The sequence below is a fragment of the Leuresthes tenuis genome, unplaced genomic scaffold, assembly GCF_036924035.1.
Source record: "Leuresthes tenuis unplaced genomic scaffold, fLeuTen1.0.hap1 SCAF_7, whole genome shotgun sequence".
In the NCBI taxonomy this organism is placed as follows: domain Eukaryota; kingdom Metazoa; phylum Chordata; class Actinopteri; order Atheriniformes; family Atherinopsidae; genus Leuresthes; species Leuresthes tenuis.
In genome coordinates, this window is record NW_027325361.1 from 26098254 (window position 1) to 26119585 (window position 21332).

Here is a 21332-nt window from a genome sequence, read left to right on the forward strand (position 1 = left end):
ACAAGCCATTACACAACATTTCATAGGTCTGCGCATCTTGTCAAGCTATTTGAAGCATACTAAGCATATAAGGATGTAAGATAAGTGTTTCCTCTGAAATGTGGGCTGGAAGAATCTTGGACCAGTAATTGGAAATATTTAAATTACATCCTAATTTTGTATTTAAAGATCCCTAAATACCCTTCTGATTCAGCTGGAGCAACATTTTAATTTTGTCCATTCTTGGCTACTGTAGAAACATGGCAGACTGCGAAAAGGAGAACCCATGCTCTCTGTATGTAAACGTTGCTTATTCTAAGGAAACAAGACTGTTCTTTATGCAATTCTAGTGTAGATAAAGCACTTAGTCAAATTTCAATACTGTCGTACATCAGGTGTATTAACGAGTTACTAGCTTACAGATGTACTCAGTGGCACAGAAGTAACAAAGCAAGCCTCTACTACTGCATTCCACTTGGTCACTTGGGTCAGAATTCATAGCTGAGAATTAAATTAAACATGTTATCAAACAGACTAGCTATGATTGGCAATAGATATAAATAAAAAGTCGAAACGCTGTATTTTGTATGTTTTAACAGTGTACATACAGAACATACAGAAGCAGTATGTTCATTGGTAGGTAGAACACACTGTCACAGTGGCTATGTGCTACTCTTTTTTATATTTTATTGTTCTATTGTAACTTTTTTATAGAAAAAGTTAAACAAAATGGCTGAATAGAAGCCGCTGGGATAGGCTCCACCCCCCACCCCCCGACCGACGGAATAAATGGGTATAGAAAATGGATGGATGGATGATTGATAGGTCAGTGGTGAAAGTCTTTGAAATATCTTCATAAAGCCTGAAGAACTGTTATTCAAAATCACTTTTAAATATATATATATTTTTAAAGGCTCTTTGGAGGCAAAATATAAAGAACTGAGGGATAGCTAAAAACTTCTGCTCAGCATTGTCTGACAGTCACATGACGACCCAATCGCATTCTTCCCTCCCAATTAAGTCGATTAACTACTAGTTGTTACAAGGGAACTAGTTGGTAAGATTATTTAAACAAACTATAATAATGTTGAGCCAGCATTATGGTCGCAAGGTCGTGTTCTTATTTCAGTCTTGTTACCATAACAGAGTGCTGCTCAGCTGTGATTTTCATGGTTTGCTCCCTGTTACGCCGCTCGGCTGCGCTTAAAGCCCCACAAAGCCGTGTGTCATGCAGGCTATTGCTCGGTTTCGGACTCGACGTGTATGGTCAACAACAGCGTCTCCAGCTAAACAACCAGCGCTGTCACACGCAAGCGTGAAATCTGACGTGAGACTCGCCCCATTCAGTCGTTTGTTGGGATCCTCCCTTCAGACAGTCGTGCGTATGTACTGGTAAAGAGACAACGGCGTCTGTTGGAGCACTGTTTAAACAGAAACGACCAATTAACAAAAATAAATCAATAGGTAACGTAACCCGGATTGATTTCCTGCGGCAATGAAAAGATGGCGAGAGTGCTCCACAACTTGCTATTATTTCTAATCAGACTTGCGATGAAAATCAGAGTTTTGGGGTATTGGTCATTGATATACGGTTATTGTGCTCTCTGCACGGTCGTAGCCCTGCTGAAACTTTGGTGGAACATCGTCTTGAGGCCGACAGTAACCTTCCAATGGGTGATTCGTGAAACTCCCCCGGCTTGCCTGAATGACACGTCCTTGGGAACCCACTGTTATGTTAGGATAAAGGTAAGACACACACCCGTACACGCACTTGGACGCCTGGAGTTGCCTCGCGCCCGTGAGGGAGAAAAGTCCTTTGTGCGTTTGAGTCGTTATCGCACGCGGAGGGTTGTCCGCGTGTGAAAACGCCTCGGCACCTTTTCCCCTCCGTGTCGCGTCGTGACAAGCCAAACGGGGCCTGATTTCTAAGCTGAAACTGAGGCGTCGGTGTGGCTTCACGAGGCGGTTTTGCTGAGCTCAGGTGGTGCTGATGGAACAGCTCCTCCGACTCGCGTCTCCGTCAGCCTTCAACCACCAACCCACAGTCGGTGTTAAGGATTATGTCATTAAATATTTTGCCCACAAAAACCTCCCTCAACAAAGACCTTGTGTGAGCGGTGGGAGAAGTATTCCCATCCCTCACTTCACTGTCAGTGTTTCTTCCAGCATAATGTACTACTAGTACATAAGAAGAAAACATGCAACCGGATGGTTTCTGTTATTATATAGACTATTGTACCGTACTGACTGATGGATAATTATGTAAAAATATGTGGATCATCTGTTGTGCCTCATGTTTTGTGATCAACAAATTTATCTATTTATTAAGTTAAAGCGGCTGGACCTACACAGTGCTGTCAATTTCAAAAGAAGTGAAGGGAAATTGGGTTAAAACTTACAGAAAAATTAAAATTGTCAGTGATGTGCCTCAAAAAGTGCACATTTAAAGCTGTAGCCCAATTTTATACAGTTTTTGTCCAAAAATTGCAGGAATTGACAGTTTTATTTTGCTTGATGAAGCTGAGCCCCAGCATCACTGGAGATTACGCAAGTTGTGTGCATGTGTGTGTTGTATTTTTCTGCTCATAAATCTGAAACCAAAGCTGATCCAAAACATGCATAACGCATGAAGCTTGAACAGGAGTTTTTTTTTTTTTTTAACGCATGTAAAGTTGAGAAAGAATGAGCTGTTGGAAATTGTTATAAACCAAATACTTTAGTTGACATGCTGTCGGAGTGGAGTGACTATATGTCCCTGTATGCTAAGATATTTTATATCTGCAAGGACTGACCAACCTGCTCTCAAATTTATTCAGTGAAAGGATCCCAAATCTTACTAACATTTTCAGTGAAAGTCTGGTCACGACTCCCTTATACTCTCTCAGTAAAGACAAAAGATCGCATCATTCAGGTATCTTATAACACAAGGGAGAGGATGGGTTTACATTCTCTTCAATTAGCAATAATTATTCTGTGTCAGGATCGTGGAAGGTAGGACCCAGGTGCAGTTCTCTTTAGTTCCAAAAAAGAAGGTTTATTTCTCAAATCAAGACAGGGAGCATGAACAAAAGGGGCGGCAGAGCCAGATCAAAAAACACTTAACCGTGGAAAGGGACTATGACAAAAACAAGACTATAAATAAACGCTATGACTATGATTAACTTAACAAGGCTACGACAAAACAAATGAGGCAGGTAACCAAACTTAGCTTTTCGTGACGAAGCATGGAGGGATCGTGAGGATTCTGCAGTGACTGAAAGTAAACCAGGAAGCTAAATACTGTGAGGGGAGTGATCAGTGACATGAGGTGCAGCTGTGAACAATTAACCAGGTGACTAGAGTGAACTGAACGTGACAGGGAAAAAACATGACTACGACAAAACCTGAAAATATGATTAACATAAACTATGACATGATAGACTGTGACATTCTGTTGATTAACGTGCATTTAAAACAAGCTTTAGTCTTTTGTTTTTGTAAGATTTGTATTTCAATTCAATTCAGTTTTATTTATACAATGCCAGCTTACAAAAAAATTTCATCTCAAGGCACTTAGATAATATAGTCCAATTCAAGCCAATTGGACTTCAATTCATTGTAATCATAATCCAATGAAATCCAATTAATTGATTTCAAAATAATCCAATTCATTCATATAGAGCCAATTCAGAAACAATGTCCTAGCTAAGGAAACCAACAGATTGCACCAAAAAGTGAAGTGAGGAAAGGTGTGACAGATGAGGCCCCCCAGCAGTCTAGGCCTATAGCAGCTTAACTATGGGATGTTTCAGGATCACCTCAGCCATCCCCAACTATAAGCTATATCAAAAAGGAAAGTTTTAAGCCCAGTCTTAATAGTGGAAAGGGTGTCTGCTTCCTAGACATTTACTGGCAGCTTATTTCACAAGAGAGGGGCCTGATACATTTGATCTTTGACATTTGATATTTGACATTTAAATGTTTTAGATTTATATCTATTTCTTCTATGAATTTGAAAATCTGAACTGCATAACAAGGTGTTGCCTCAATATAGCAGGGGGGAAAGACATGGAGAGTATTTTAATTTCATGGCACATTAAAGCAAAAATGGTCAGTACGCATTTTTCGGGAGATGTTTGCCGAAAAATGCATCCCCTGTTGGTCATGCTTTAAAGAGAGTCTGGAATGGGATGATATAACTACATCATAATTTGTTTACCTGATTGAATTAACAAATGCGAATTTCAACAAGTCCAAACTTGTTTCTAAAATTAAAATAATCAAATGTCATAGTTTTAGGTTAATTTTTAGATTATTTCATCTGGGCTATACTGAGTAAAGATTGATATTCATAGAAAATGTCTCCAACCGTCTTTCAGGCTTACTACAAAAGTGTTAGTCACGGCCCTTACCTTGGAATATTTGTACGATAATATAATAATAGGTAAAAGAGATGCTCCACACTGTACAATTGTCGGATTATCATAAGTGTACATCTATTATTCATCTACATGAAGAAATGAGAAAAAAGACGAACGAATGAAACAGCATTGTTAGCTCAATATTATCACTGTAACTTTATTGGATAAATGTAATAATCCCCACTTGAAACAGTTTACATGTTATCCCGTGAATGGGGATGCATTTCTCAGCAGGTATGCACTTCTTGGCATAACACCGGCACCCCAGGGTGGCTGGGTGACTGTCAGGAAGAGGGGTCATAGTCCTAAAGTCAAGCCCGTGGTTCACCACGTTTCAAATAGATTTTCTCCACTCAGCGACACACCCGCTAAGGACAAAACCCTGGTAATTGGCAGCTCTATAGTCAGAAACGTGGCATTAGAGACACCAGCGACCGTAGTCAAATGCACGACTGCCATCATGCGAACACCATTTCGTTCATTCTCGTTTGTGTGTTGACTCAAAAGCAAACAAACTTGTTTCCCCAATAATTGTGTTACTGAACATATTTTCCATGCAGCTGCACTTGTTCTGTTTTGGCTGAGAACAAGACTGTCAGCTAAGTGTTTTATGTATTAATGTGTTTGTGTGTCTTCCCTCCGCTCAGGAGTCTGGCCTTCGGTTTCACTATGTTGCAGCTGGAGAGCGAGGAAAGCCACTCATGCTGTTTTTGCACGGCTTCCCAGAATTCTGGTAGGTCAAAGGGCGTTCAGTGGGTTGAGGGCACACTGCTGCAGATCAGACTGTAAAATTCAATTTTGTCCAGTCACTCTGTTTTTCCTGCAATTACCTATTTAAAACCTTACACTGACGGAGAGTTTTTCCACTGGAATTTTGTTCCAGCCTTGTGCTAAATCTCTGCTGTCTGGCTTTGGGACCGTAGACACAAATCCACACAAGCCTGATCTACAGACATGATTTGCCATTGAGGGGGGGGGGGGGGGGGGGGGGGTTACAAAGTGTTCAAGATCTCTTCATGATATGTAATGAAAAATGATGTTGAGCATTGTCCCTGGATTGGGGCCAAAGAGGCTGTCAAGAGCTGTAAGCCAGTCCATATCTCTACGTTACTATAGAAGCCGAGGACAGGACTGAGATGAATTAACTGTTGGCTGGAGCAGTTTCTCTTTCACTTGCTGTATTCTTCATTGGAATGATGAACTGTGCTGAGAGTGAGGTGGTCAGAAAGAGCTTTTTTCCTACCCTCTTTCTCCCTCGTAGAGACAAGAAAAAAGGGCTGTGAATGTGTCAGAAGGAGGATATCGGGGTCTAAGGGGCTTGCTTTGCTTCTGTCCTCATCTATATTCTAAGATCTGAAGGTTCAGTGCAGCAGTGTTATCCTGACTCATCAGAATCACAAGCAGGGCTCTGCAGCGCACTTTCCATCTCTCAGCTGTGAAGTGGGATGGGGGGGTTCAGGCTTGATGAGAAGCATCTACAGTGCAGTAGACACAATCTTCAATTAGGGAGTTATCCCAGTGCACATGTCAGTGGGCCGATTAACAAATTAGATTAAAACCGCCTCTATTAGCCTCTAAAGCCGACTGCTGGCTTTAAAAAAAAAATTTGAATAGTTAGTTTGTTGGACTGGCGACCTGTCCAGGGTGTACCCCGCCTTTCGCCCGATGACTGCTGCGATAGGCTCCAGCCCACCCGCTACCCAATTAACGGATTGACGGTATAGAATATGGATGGATGGATAGTTAGTTTGTAACTACCTCAAATTTATTGTGACTTTAAAAGGGGCAATCATAATCCAATTAAATCCACTTAATTGATTTAAAAATAATCCAATTAATTCATATAGAGCCAATTCAAAAACAATATCCTATCTAAGGAAACCAACAGATTTCCCCGAAACTTCTCTTCAGTCCAATCTCCCGTCCTGAGCATGCCAGGGGCGACTGTGGAGAGGAACGACTCACTTTTAACAGGAAGAAACCTCTGGCAGAACCAGACACAGGAAGGGTGGCCATCCGCCTTGACCAGCTGGGGTTTGAAAAGACAGAATAGAGGGAGGAAAAATACCATAATACCATTCAAAGGATACCTGTTGGAACAGGAAAACACAAGTTTTGACCACAGTGATGTCACATGTACATAATATAATTTGAAAAATTAAACAGGGGGAAAAAGAGAACAAAGTGAGGAAAGGTGTGACAGATGAGGTTCCCCCAGCAGTCTAAGCCTATAGCAGCTTAACTATGGGATGTTTCAAGATCACCTGAGCCATCCCTAACTATAAGCTTTGTCAAAAAGGAAAGTTTTAAGCCTTGTCTTAAAAGCGGAAAGGGTGTCTGCTTCCCGGACATTTACTGGCAGCTTATTCCACAAGAGAGGGGCCTGATAACTGAAGGCTCTGCCTCTCATTCTACTTTTAGAAACTCTGGGAACCACAAGTAAGCAGGTTTGAGATCGAAGTGCTCTGTTAGGAAAATATTTTACAATGAGATCTTTAAGATATGATAGAGCTCGGTCATTAAGGGCTTTAAATGTGAGAAGAAGAATCTTAAATTCTATTCTGAATTTAACAGGGAGCCAATGAAGAGCAGCTAAAACTGGAGAGACATGATCTCTCCTGTAAGTTCTTATCAGAACTCTGGTTGCAGCATTTTGGATCAGCTGGGGGTCTTTTCAGAGAATATGTGGTACAGCTCAATAATAATGAATTACAGCACTCCAATCTTGAAGTAACAAATGCATGGACTAGTTTTTCTGCATCACCCTGAGACAGGATGTTCCTGATTTTGGCAATATTACGAAGGTGAAAGAAGGCAGTCCTAGAAACCTGTTTTATATGCGAGTCAAATGATAAATTCTGGTCAAAAATAACTCCAAGGTCCCTCACTGTAGAACTAAAAGCCAAGGAAATACTCTCTAGAGTAACTATATAGCTAGACAATTTCTCTCTGAAGCGCTCAGGTCCAAAGATAATGACTTCAGTTTTGTCTGAATTTAAAAGCAGACAGTTCTGAGTCATCCAGGTCTTTATGTCTTTAAGACAGGCTTGTAGTCTGACCAACCTATTAGTTTAATCTGGTTTCATAGATAAGTTAAGCTGAGTGTCATCAGCATAGAAATGGAAATTGATGCCATGCTGTCTAATAATGTTACCTTATGGAAGCATGTATAAAGTAAAAATAATCGGTCCAAGCACAGAACCCTGAGGAACTCCGTGACTTACTCTGGTGTGTGAGGAAGATTCTTTGTTTACAAGAACAAACTGGAATCTATCAGATAAATATGACTTAAACCAGCCTAATGTTCCTTTAATCTCAATAACTTGTTCAAGTCTCTGTAACAGAATGCTGTGATCGACTGTATCAAATGCAGCACTGAGATCCAACAGGACAAGCACAGACATAAGTCCGCTATCAGAGGTTAAGAGGAGATCACTGGTAACTTTCACCAGTGCTATTTTTGTGCTATGCTATGCACTCTGAATCCTGACTGAAACTCTTCAAACAGATTATTTCTATGTAATTGATCACAATGTTTAGCTGCAACTATTTGTTCAAGAACTTTAGACAAAAAAGGGAGATTGGATATAGGTTGATAATTAGCCAACACTTCTGAATCAAGAGTAGGTTTTTTAAGTAAAGGTTTAATTACTGCAACCATAAAAGTCTGAGGTACATATCCCGTCAACAAAGACAGATTGATCAAATCCAATATGGAAGTGTCAATTAAGGGGAAAACCTTGAACAGTCTTGTTGGGATTGGGTCTAAAATACAAATGGACTTGTATACTCGTGCAACAATATTCTGATATGAACTCAAATAAGATCTTACTCTGGATGAGACATTGCCATGTAAACAGCATTCTCTGATCATCTTTAACTAAATAAAATTATATTTACCATAAGCAATAATCAAATTAAGCCATTTTTAGAATGCTGATGTGATATTCTTGTTCTCACTGAATCTTGTAACGCACACTGCTTGTTCAAACTCATGATTTAGGTTCCAAAGTTGCTAGGTCCACTTATTATGAACTATTTTGCACTTTTTATGTATATATATATATATATATATATATATATATATATATATATAGTTTAGAGTGCTTGTTTCTGTCATAAGACCTACCAATACTGGCTCCAACGAAGTTCAGTGCATAACTAAAAGGTTACAGTACAGAGAGGGCTCACTTAGGGTGAAGGAGTTGGCAAATGCTCCTTGTACAGTGGGATAATAACATAATTATGCATTGCATTTATACAGGGGGGAGTAATATGGCTGCAAGTCATCTTTCAGATATGTGAACTGAATAGAAACAAAAAAAATACATTTATTTTTTCTCATCTGTGATTAAGACTTAGGAAAAACTGGACTCAAACTGGACCCATAGCATTTGTAGTTATCTTAGTCTAATTAATGTAGATGACTGCTGGGATAGGCTCCAGCCCACCCACTACCCGATTAACGGATTGACGGTATAGAAGATGGATGGATAATTAATGTAGATCACTCTTGTTTTTTTTCAAAGAAAGCATTAAAAATGTTTTCCAGCCTTAGAGTAATGCAAGAAATCTGAATTCTTTGATAAGAAGAAGACAAAAAAAAATAATTTTTTTTTTTCTTGTTCAATCTGTTTGTGTGCCTTAGGTTCTCCTGGCGCTACCAGCTCCGTGAGTTTAAGAGTGAATTTCGTGTGGTGGCCATTGACATGCGTGGCTACGGGGAGTCGGACTTGCTGCTCTCCACTGAGAGTTACCGCTATGATTACCTTGTCACCGATGTGAAAGATATCGTGGAGTACCTTGGTAAGGGAATGCAGGAGAAGTGCATGTCTGCAATCTTAAGTAAACTTCACAGACTGGACAGAGCTGTGACAATGTCTCAAGTTAAAAATAAACTTGCTTATCACACTTAAGCTGTGGACAGCCCTTAGGCCTGCAGAGCAGCTTGACAAACTTCCTGTGACTCATTCCCTGTGAACAGGGAACAAACAGACACCCAGCAAGCTGCTGACTATATGCTAATGCTAGCAGGGTACAGGCCTGGGACTGTATGTATGTAGCAGCATCAGCAAATGATTATCTGGCCAGAATTGCAGAATTGCTCTTTTCCTATCTAACGTTACAGTTTCTTTATTTTTAGTACTGCTGATGAGTTCTCTGTATATTTAGCACTGCAATATCACTAAAGATGATCTTATGATTCAGGTTCACATCTGTCACCTTGCAACCAAATGTGTTAAAGTGTCAGTTTTGGCACCAGACAAGAAAAAATTATTAATTCATATGATAATATTTGAATTTTTCTGCATAGTCTTTAGGACCTTGCCTTCACTTATTCATTATCTTACAATCCTACTTCAAAAAAAGGTAGGATGTCACACCCTAATGAAGTGCGGGCCCCGGTGCGGTCACAGAGTCAGGAGAACAAGAACTCTTCAAACAAAGTTTATTGGTTAACAGAAAATCTCACACAGAGGAAAAACCTGGCCTGGTGAGCAGGGAAGTCGGCCTGCAGGACCGGAACAAAAAACCAAGGTAATCCAAGAACTGAAAAAAATCCACAAAACACCAAGGGTCAGGATCCAGGTCGTGAACCAAACAGGCATAACAAATACATTAACACACGAGCAAAGAAAGGCGGAGAAGACCAGGTATTTAAACTAACGGGGCACTCAAGGGAAGATGGAACACAGGTGAGTTACGAACCAGGTGTCACAGCTGTGGCTGTGACAGTAGGACCTTCTGTGAAATATGAAAAAAAACAAAACAAAAAAAAAACACGATGCGGTGATTTGTAAATTACATAAACCAATATTTTATTCACCATGGAGCATAGAAAACATATCAAATGGTGAAATAGAGACAGTTTATCATTTGATTTTAAATATTCAATTCAATAATACGTTATTAATCCCTGAAATTATATCGCTGCAGTATTAAATGTAATTAAAGATATGCTCTTGCTATAGATATATAACAAAATAAAACTAAAAATCATCTGACAAACACGTAGAAAGTGTAGCAGAGAGAAAGATGTGGTAGAAATCTTCAGAGGTGCCATCAGTTGGTTGGGGTGTTGGTTTGTGGCTTGACAACAACTTTACTGATGAGTGCACATGCAGTATTGGCAGGTAACACAGGTGAACTCTCTCAGTTAACATGGACAGGAACTCATAGCCAACAGTTCAACATCTTGGGTGCAGAGATACTTCTTCTTATTGAAATGTCCAGGAGTACACCATCTGTTGTTAACAAGCAATTTAATCATTCTCCTTGACAGTCTCTGTCTGACCATATAGACTTAAAGCTGAATAGAGAGGAATTAGAGTTGTTCCTGCAGCCATGTCTCTTCCTGTCGCGTCGTCATCAGGGTTCAAAGCTTGTCCATTTTATCTGCCAGTGTGAGTGATCTCACACTTCCAGTAATGATCGAGGGACAAAATGGTTGAACCATCAAATCTCCATTTTGTTCCACCTCTGCATCCTAGGCATCTTCTCTTTAACTCATCTTGATTGGAAGTCCAGGCATTACTTGGACTTTAAAAAGCTCAGTTAGCTGCTCCAACAGGTTAACAACTTTCCTGTTGTCATGGTAAGACATCATAACAGATGACCACAATTAACAACAGAAGTCCATCCAGCAGCACAGTATCCAAACCAGCACAAAAAATGTTTCCGAAATCTGTGATTCACAGACAAAAGCTCTGTAGAAAATCTCAAGAAGATTCAAAGAAAGACACGGCATGTCCAGAGCTACTGCAGGAGACTCCCTCCCTCTAGGGTGGCGCCATTCTGGAATAATGGTAATGCTATAATATATCATAATGATTTTATATATATATATATATATATAAGCATTTTATATTTGTTGGCAGCAACACATACAAACCACACAAAGGTCGTGACAGGCCAATTTATTTACTATATTACCCTGTTCTTTTAACAACAGTCTATAAACCTTTGTAAACTGAGAAGATGAGTTTCTGGACCATTGGGAGAGACCAGTCCAGCATCCTTCAACTACTAATTCATGCTGTTGTAATAGGGGCACTATGTGGGTTAACATTGTTTTGCTGAAATATGCAGAACCTCTGCGTCTGACTCACAGTATTTATTGCTCTAAAACGTTTACATTCCTTTCAGCATAGACTGTGCCTTTCCTGATTGTGCAAATTGACAGTTCTATTTCCAGTAATGTACTTCCATACCATCACAGATGCAGGCTTTGAAATGAGGGGCCAATAACTAGTCCTCATTTAAGGGTTGAACATTAGGCGCATTCAGACAGGGAGTTCTAAGAATGCAGTTCTAAAAACTGTCCACCTCGAATTTAGTTATAAGAACTGCCCTTCCCCAGGAGAACTGTTTCATTTTGCATTCGCACATAAGTCCTTGGTCGGGACTGATGTGATGCAACCGTCTGCGACAGTGACGTGTTACTGTAGCGCCACACTCAACAACAAAACCCGTGAAAAGTAAGGAGAGAAGAAAACAAAATAACACCACCAAGAAGCTAACATGGAGAGCGAGGAGGCCACTGTGTTTATGGTCTGCATGATGGCAGAATTAATCATGGGCGATCACATCAGGCGTCTAAGATCAAGGCTGGAAGAACACACAGCGAGAGTCAGGAGACGAAGACTCGAGCAGCGGGCGATACTTCGTTTCATTAAGGAAATAAGGAGCAGAGCGCCGCAGACAAAGGAGACGACGTGTAAGTTTAACTTATTAAACATGCGCCAGTTGTGTCCATGTCGTATGAATAAATATTTCAGACAAGGGGCGTAGCTACCAACCACCAAACACCTACGTCATATGTGTTCCTAAGGAACCCAGAAAAGACCCTGCCTCAGAGAAGGAACTAAAATGGTTATAGGAACTGAGGGCCGTGGTCCCGAGTTCCTGTATGTCCGAATGCGGGGAAAAACGGCCTAGTTCCTGAGAAGGTTATAGGAACTGCAGAAGGTTCCTACAGTGGGAATGCGCCTATAGATCTCTATACACTCTCTGTTGGTACTTTTTGGTACACATTATAGCATTTTGCTGCCACATGGAGAATAATCTGAGCTGTGGGCTGCTCTTGGTTGTGTTGGAGCTTTTATTGGTCCTTTTGCTTTGCTCTGGTGTGTAATGGACAGAATTTAAAAGAGCACAAAGTTCTGCTTTGTCGAAGTGAAACTAATTGTTAGATGATGAAGATTGTCCACTGCAGCTTTTGTCTCTGCTTTTCTCCTGTGCTTCTTTGCTATTAATTGTTTTTGGTACTTTGTCTATGTATTGCTTTTTGGAAGACCAATTTTTCCGGCGTAGTAACTTTAATAGCGTCACAAAAACCGCACCAATTACCCTCAAGATGGTATCATTTTGTACAGAAAACTAAGACTAAAATTTCACAGGCTTTATCAACTCACCAGAATAACAAAGTCTGGCGAAAGAGAAAAGTAACCGCGCTGAATATACGTCTTAGTGCCTTATGGCAGGCAGAGCGCTAACGGACCATCGAAAAAGTGCAACAAAAATTTTAGGTAGATTATGTGGTCAGTGTGCATATTTCATTCATATTTTAGACTTTTATTTTTTAATAACTCACTTTTTTTTTTACATATCGACACCAAACTCACTTCTGAAGAACTCATTGTTCAGATCCCACACCCTTTATTATCAAGGAACACCTTTTAATTTTTTCTAAAAAAGTCATAAGTAATAAGTGCATCAGGTTCAGCTATATGTAAGGCTTTTATTTTGTAATAGCTCCCTTGTTTTTCTATATATATCGACACCAAACCACTTCTGATGTGTTCCAGGACTCATTGTTGAGGTCCCACACCCCTTATTATCAAGGAATACCTTTCAAGAGTTTTTAAAGGGCATACGTAATCACTGTATATGATTAACTCATATGGAAGGCTTTTATTTTGTAATAGCTCCCTTGTTTTTATAGATATCGACACCAAACCACTTCTTATGTGTTCCAGGACTCATTGTTGAGGTCCCACACCCTTTATTATCAAGGAATACCTTTCAAGAGTTTTTAAAGGGCATAAGTAATCACTGCATATGATTAACTCATATGTAAGGCTTTTATTTTGTAATAGCTCTCTTGTTTTAATATATATTGACACCAAACTACTTCTGACGTGTTCCAGAACTCATTGTTGAGGTCCCACACCCTTTATCATCAACCCTTTTCATTTTTTTTAAAAAGTCATAAGGAATCAGTGTATATGATTCAGTGATATGCCCTTTAAAAACTCTTGAACATTATTAAAACTCACCAGGTTGAGATTTTCAAATTAGTACAATCAGCCGGGTTTTGTGACGAGCATGCACTCAAAGCACGGTCAAATGAGTGACGTACGTCGTGTGAGTGACAGTTGTCATCGCAGCTGCCTGACTTGGAGGCGCTGTTGAACTCTGAATTTCACGTGGTTTTATGGTAGGGCTAACACAATTCTTGGTGGCCCTACCCTGGCGCCGCCTATGTCTGAAGTCATGAACGTTAGTTGATGCTCCAGTATAATCGGTATGCCTGAAACTCATCCAGTGAGAATGCGTTAATTTTTTTAACGAATTAATTTTTGTGTAATTAATCTTAATTAAGTCCCGGCCCTAGTATAAAAGTTAGCTGCATGGATTTTCAGGCATATTTTGACATCAGCACGGACATCCCACCTCTTCTGGATTCATCCGTATCTTCTATGACGATAACTGCTTCATATGCATTTGTTTTTCTTCTAAGGGTACAACAGATGTTGCCTTGTTGGCCATGACTGGGGAGGGACCATAGCATGGCTGTTTGCCATTCACTACCCCGAGATGGTGACAAAACTCATTGTCCTAAACTGTCCCCATCCTTCGGTGTTCACAGGTATAATTTCATCCTGTTCAATTGAGCAGATACTCCAATAGTTCTTTTTATGTTATCAAGGAAAACAAATTATCTAATTAGAAAGGCTCTGCTTTGGCTCTTGAATTATTACCGTAATTATGATCATTAATTCAGAAGTTTTTCTACTGCATTTGCATGTTTACGTCCAGTTGGCAAATCTTCATCCGCCTTAGGAGGAAGATGATAAGAAGCTAATTACAGGAGGCTCAATGAAGCTGGAACAGCTGGTTTAACTGGTGCAGACATGGAGGCAAAATCGCCAAGAGTTAGAACATCAATGTGCGTGTGCATACTTAATTACAAATCTTTAATTACAAAGAAAAAACTGAAACCATCACCTCTCCTCTCTTCCAGATTACGCTCTGCGCCACCCAAGCCAGCTCCTGAAGTCCAGCCATTTCTTTTTCTTCCAGCTGCCCTGCTTCCCGGAGCTCATGCTCTCCATCAATGATTTCAAGGTGATCTTTTAATCTGTGCTTATGTGGCTTCAAGGTCAAGGTGTTGTGTGTAGGGTTGCATGTGTGTCTATATGTACGTGCGCCAATGTATGTTACACATTAGGGAGTGAACAAAATGATCAGTTAGTCCTGCAGGAAGGTGTGTTATATATCTATATATATATATATGTATGTCATTATCACAGATTAGATTAACAAATTCACTTGAAAGTCAGATAAGACCCCCTGCATGAAAGGTACTACCTCCAGTAGGGGTCCTTAGGCAAGACCCCCTTACCCTATCTGCCTACCTGTAAGTCGCTTTGGATAAAGGCGTCTGCCAAATGCATAAACATAAACATAAACAAGAGGAAGCTGCTGCTCTCATATCTCTCCATTAAACGTGTAGCGGCAGCTTGTTAGCTTAGCTTTGCATGATGACTGATAACACGGCATATCCTCCTTGGCTGGCTAAAGACAACAATTAACCCTTTAAGATGTGACCATATTAAGAGCATGCTTCAAGTTTTAATTTTTGTTTACTACATAAAAACACTGCTTTTTGTTTTTACATGTTTTTAACAAGTAACTTTTTATCTTAAACTTTGTGTAATCATGGAGGTGTTCAGCTGTGTTTTAGACTAATTAACTGTAAGAATGTAGCCATATGCCTGAGTTTCAGATTTAGAAACATAGCATGTAAAGCTGTCAAGTCAGCAGTAAACTAAGGTGCCAGAAGTACAACTGAAGGTCAACAGAGTAAATTCCACCACCCTCGTGTTAAAGCAATGTGGATATCTTTCTGTTAAATTGTTCCAGTTGCACAAATTCACCCAGCGTTTGTTGCTGTCTCTGCTGTAGGCCCTCAAGGCTTTGTTTACTAGCCGCAGCACAGGGATTGGGAGGAAGGGTCGATGGCTCACTGCAGAGGACCTGGAGGCCTATCTGTATGCACTGTCACAGCCAGGAGCTCTAACAGGAGCCCTCAACTATTACAGGAATGTTTTCAGGTGAGTAATAAGCAGTGGTGCTATATTGAAAAATACCTGAAAATATGCAAGAATCTCATCATTTCTATTGAAATAGATTGAGGCGTTCCCCCCTTTGATTATTGCTGTATTATAAGGAACCAATAAATTTAAATAAACAACTTTTTCAAAATGAAACAAAAGATTAAATCTCTAATTTGTTAAGCTGTTTGCACTTTCACTGAACAGCCACAAAATAAATAATTTTCACCTTTTTTCTGACCAGTTTAAATGAAAATGAAAATGTAAACAAATGAAGAATTTGATGTTACCAACACACTAAAAAAGTTAGAAGAGAGGCAAAGGAAGACAGAAAGTTCATAGAATATACAAGTAACAGCATAATGGAAGATTCTACAATCAGCAGAACAATTGGTGGCAGGTGAGGGTTTCAGGGTTGAGTGTAAAGGGAACATCTGCCAACGGTTTTGTCTCCCCATGTAGGGATGGGTTGTGGTTCACCACTCTTTATGTGAAACACAGTCAGAAAATCATTGAACAGTTAAAAAAACATTTATTTCTCAATGAAAAATTGTAAAGAACTTCGGTCTTTAGAAATTTAGAACATAATGTTGTGAAAAGATTCTGGGAGTTTGGGGAAATTTCCGTCTCTAAAGGCCAACACTGAAAAAAGCAGTGTTGGATGTGCATGATCCTCAAACCCCCAGGCACCACTGCACGTTCTCAGGGCACAAACTCATCTTAGATAAACAAAAAAACAATGAACCCTCAGCTGCTTTTGACTAAAAAAAACATACTTCTGGTTGTATATGTCAAAGATAGGAAAGACCATCCAGACTGTTATCAAAGAGGGGCACAAAAGCCAGAGGTCCATCAGGGTTCATGGCATGGGTGACTTGCACATGTGTGAAGGTACCATTGATGCAGAGGCATATGTTGGAATTTTGGAGCAACATATGCTGCCACCAAAGCTACGTCTTTTAGGTCCTTAGTTACTTCAGCAGGACATTGACAGACCTCATTCTGCATGATTTCCAACAGATTTGCTACATAGACACAGAGTGTGTGTGCTTTACTGGCCTGCCTACAGCCCAGATCTGTCTCCTGCTGAAAATATATAGCACATCATGAAGAGAAGAATCAAACAATGACAACCAGACTGTAAAACAACATAAATTCATAAAGAAGTAGACTATTTAATGTTATTCTTATATTTTCGCATACTTTTTAACAGTGTTGTAGTCAATACCACCTAAATCAAGACCAAGACAAGACCAAGACCACAGTGTATCAAGACTAAGACAAGACCAAGACTTTGAGGGGTTGAGACCGAGACAAGACCAAGACTGAGGCAGGGCGAGACCGAGTCAAGACCAAGACCAGACCAGTGTCCCACACTGCATGACACACTCATGATAAAATGTGGAACATTCAAACCATAGGCACCCCTAAAATAGACCTGTAAGTAATCCACATTCCCATAAAAACACCCACAAAAAACAAATGAAGATTCCTGTTCATTCACCTCTTTTGTTAACCTATATTGCATGTCTGTATAATGAAATGTCTTGATAAAATAATCAAAAGGCACTGCAGAGATGAATTTCATGTGTGGGAATTTTCCTTTGTTTTCTATAAAAAAACAAATACAAACACTCAGGAGCATGCGCAAAAATCTAGAGCATGCGCAGAACGCTTAATCCGATCCACTGCCGTCTACATGCACGTTCAGTGTACATTTGGATTGAGTTATCTCAGGGCCTTAATCCAATCGCGAATATCCCGATCCGATTAGTTTTTTTGTCAGATTAAGGTGTCTACATGAACTGAATAACTGAATAATTTTATTGTAATTTAGACATTTATCCGATCCGATGGCACTCATGTAACCCCACTGAGTGTGAGCAAGTCTGAGTGATTGTGTGATCCAGAGAGTAGTTTACAACACTTACATACATAAACTCTAGTGTTTGACGACATAAAGTTATATATTTGTTTGTGTATTCAACCCCAAAAGTAGCACTCTTAACGTATGTGATGTATGTGTATAGCCAGGCAAACCATATTTGATGTTTAACTTCATAATAGTGGCGCATTAATATTACTCTGTCTTTACTCTGGAGACTGCAGACTCTAGCTCTCTCACAAGTTTACGTGTATCGTTTACGTCAGAGTTGACGTTGATGTAACATAACTATAAACACATTAGCTACGTAGCTTTACGTCACCCGTCTCGTCATTTTTGTCACAAGAAAAAACGTAACGTAGGAATAAGACATGTCCTGACTCCTCACTCTCACACAAAGTTAACAGTGCATTAGTTAACTTAATTTTACATGCATTGTAACATTAAGTTAACTAATGCAGTGAGGTAATGAGATAATGAGCTAATATGCTTGCGCGCCAAGCTCGGGGGTAAATATCTGGCAAACAAATTAAACAAAGCAAACGTGTTTAGCCAGTATTCATTAAATCTGACTTACACTTAGCTTACCTTTCCTTTTCCTTCCTTTCACTTGTTCCTTCCTCTCACTTTATCCTTTCACGCTGACATCATAGGGTAGTGCTGGTAGGTTGCTTTACATTTTGTTTTGTTTTTTTTTCTTTTGGTAGTTGTGCACAAAAACTCTTTGTGGTTCAGGTAACCAATTTTTATTACAGACTAGTTGGCTGACATTTGACATTTTCACACGGCCTCTTCTCCTGTCATTCACATACACTTTCAGTGGGGGGGGGGGGGGGGGGGGGGGGGGGGGTAACGGCTGTCACCGTGAACAATTTCAAATGATAGATGAGTCAAGTTATTGGTTGTACTCGAAGCAATACGTTTTACGCAAATTCACAGTAATGATATAAACAAGTTCATCCAAATATACACAGGCTAATGATATCTCCACAGTTGTGGTCTTGAAATAAAATCCCTCATCCACTTTGTCCGAGACGGTGAAAAGGCCGTAAAAATGCAGTCGATTCCGAGACGAGACGGAGACCTTCAAAAAGTGGTCTCTAGACTACAACACTGCTTTTTAGTCAGTGTTAATCTTTGATTATGGCTCTATGTACATTTGCAGTGTGATTCTAATTTTTATGTTAAGGTACAAAATGTTGTTATTCATTGCAAATGTATACAGACCAGCTTCTGTTAGAGCTCTGAGAGGACTGAAATGAAAAAGCTCTTCCTCTGTCAGTCACACAATATGTGAAATATTTCTGTTACCGTACACCTTCATTCTTACATGCAAGTTTACAGTTGGAACAACAACAAAAAAAAAGATGCTAGTGCAAGTATTTTTAAGATGTGAACTCTATATGCATGGCTGGGCATGCCATCTGCTCCCTTTTCAAGCAATCAGCATGTATTAGCTTTTCTGTGCTCACTGACCCATGTCCATTTAGCCTCTCCACATATTATATACATAAGCACTGGGGATATAACAATAAACACACAGTCAACATTTAACCATCCATCCATTTTATATGCACACTCATTCTGTTTAGAGACATGGGGCTGGAGCTCATCTCAATACACTCTGAGTGAGATTTATGACCCACTGCATGATACTTTATACTGAATACACAGAATCAGTTGAAAGAGAAGGGCCATTTGTTTATTTAAAAAAAAATAATGAAGAACTAAAAAATCTGGGATCAAGAATCATATTCATCATGCTTGATTGACAGGAAAAAGTTGGAAAATTAAATTAATTAAACATTCTAAAATTTTGAAGAATTAATCTAAAATTGTTTTAAAAATAAGAAGGTATTCGTGTCATGCCGCCTCTGAGAATGACTCGATACAACAATCGTGTCACAGAAGACAATTTAAGTGTTGTTTTTTTTTTTAATCTTTTTTAATTTATAAAAATTATAAGCTTTACAAAAGATCACAAATACTTTTGAACTTCCACCCATTATTTGCAGTTTATATGTATTGACTTTTCAGTCCATTATCACTGACCTGGGCGTGTTTTACTCCTCCCTACCACTCTCATGTTTTTCTTCTTGTTTCTCTCTTTTCTCAGCTCCCTCCCCCTGAGCCACAATCACGTCAGGTCTCCAGTGCTACTGCTGTGGGGAGAACGGGATGCATTCTTGGAGCAGGAGATGGCGGAGGCTTGCCGCCTTTACATCAGGAATCATTTCCGTCTCAACATTATTTCTGGGGCCAGCCACTGGCTGCAGCAGGACCAGCCTGACATTGTAAACACCCTCATATGGACGTTCCTCAAGGAGGGAGAGGGCCGTAAAAGCTACAGGAACTAAATCCACAGTGAAGCCTCCTCTTGCACTCCCACTTTTCCACTCACTTGCCACTCCCAGAAAGCCTTGAATATGCCTGTGATAACAAGCGACATAGTGATGATTGCAATCATTCTTTAAATCGTTCCCATTGCAGATATTTTTTTTAGGAAAGTCAGCAGTAAAGAAAAGAGTCAAAGCACACCGCCCTGGAGATGACACTGAAGAGTACATGTGACACGCATATTCAAGATGTTTTTTTGCACATGACATCCGCCTTAAAGTTTGTCGGTTACAGCACTACAAATGTGTGGCAGAAATCTTTTCATGATCTGTATTGTATGGTGCCTTTTAACTTTCGAGTTGTCGCGGTGTAAAGATGTCCAGAGAGGTTGGGATGGGGCTTTGTCAGCTATACTTGTGTGTTTCACTGGGTTGTTCAGCTCTTGTTTGGGCACAGTCCTTTGGGAGCCGTAAGTCTCCCACTCCCTTTATCAGGTAGTGTTGTCAAAAGGAATTTTCTTTTGGTATATATTTTTTTCCCTCCAAGATACTTGCTTGTATGTAGAGAATGTTGTTATTATGATTTTCCTGTATAGAAATGTCAGTGATGATTGACTATTGTACTGTTTTGTATCTCTTCCTACACACAGCATTTTGAAATTCACTGAGCCAGGTCTACACTGTTTGATTTTATAAATAAACTGAGTAAGTGTCAGTCTGTCAGCATACACAATCTGTTTTTAGATAACAAGAACGGTGGAGGTGCGTTTGAAGCTATAATCAGAGAAGCTCATGGCTTCATGTGTTTGTAACTGTCTCACTGACAGTCACTTTAAGCTTTTACACAGATGAGATGAGCATCACCAAGAATAGCAGTGGATGCACTGTTAAATATAGCACAGAGCAGAATGACACAGCATTTAGCTCGCATCTTCTCTGCGAGACAAACATTTGGATATTTTTATAGTTGGATATTTATAACTTCACCATGTGATTCTGTGTTAGATAAGAATGCTGGTGTGGGGTCACACTTAATTATCTTTTTAGTTCTAGTTTCACACAGAAAAACGCTTATGGGATTTCCAATAAAATGTATATATATATATATATATATATATATTTGTACGCATGTGCAAAACACTTAAAACACTCAAAATTAAGAAATTGAAATTGTTGATCCTTGAACTAATCCCGCTATAGGATCCATGTTCTTTATAAAAGGCTTTTAATTAAAATCCCTGAATTATTAATTTGCTATTAACAAACCCATTTGTTTCAGTTTAACACTACAAATATTATTGTCAGAAAGCTGGGCTCTTTTTGCAATCGGCTGTAAATCAGTCTAAAACCAGGGACATAAATGACCCCAATAGGAGGCATATATTTTCCAGGT

General features: G+C 39.6%; 1 protein-coding gene across 2 annotated transcripts; it reads left to right on the forward strand.

Annotated features, from left to right (window-relative positions):
• Window positions 1-1351: 1351 nt before the first annotated feature.
• Window positions 1352-20654, forward strand: ephx4 (epoxide hydrolase 4). 2 transcript variants are annotated; one of them, XM_072390161.1, is made up of 7 exons: window positions 1352-1725; window positions 5027-5112; window positions 9028-9185; window positions 14122-14250; window positions 14626-14729; window positions 15570-15718; window positions 19720-20654. In XM_072390161.1, the coding sequence occupies exons 1-7, from the start codon at window positions 1483-1485 to the stop codon at window positions 19958-19960; spliced, it is 1110 nt and encodes a 369-aa protein (XP_072246262.1). In that variant the 5' UTR covers window positions 1352-1482; the 3' UTR covers window positions 19961-20654. The 2 variants fall into 2 exon arrangements, with proteins under 2 accessions (XP_072246262.1, XP_072246263.1); XM_072390162.1 differs by lacking the exon at window positions 19720-20654 and adding an exon at window positions 16932-17106.
• Window positions 20655-21332: the final 678 nt, after the last annotated feature.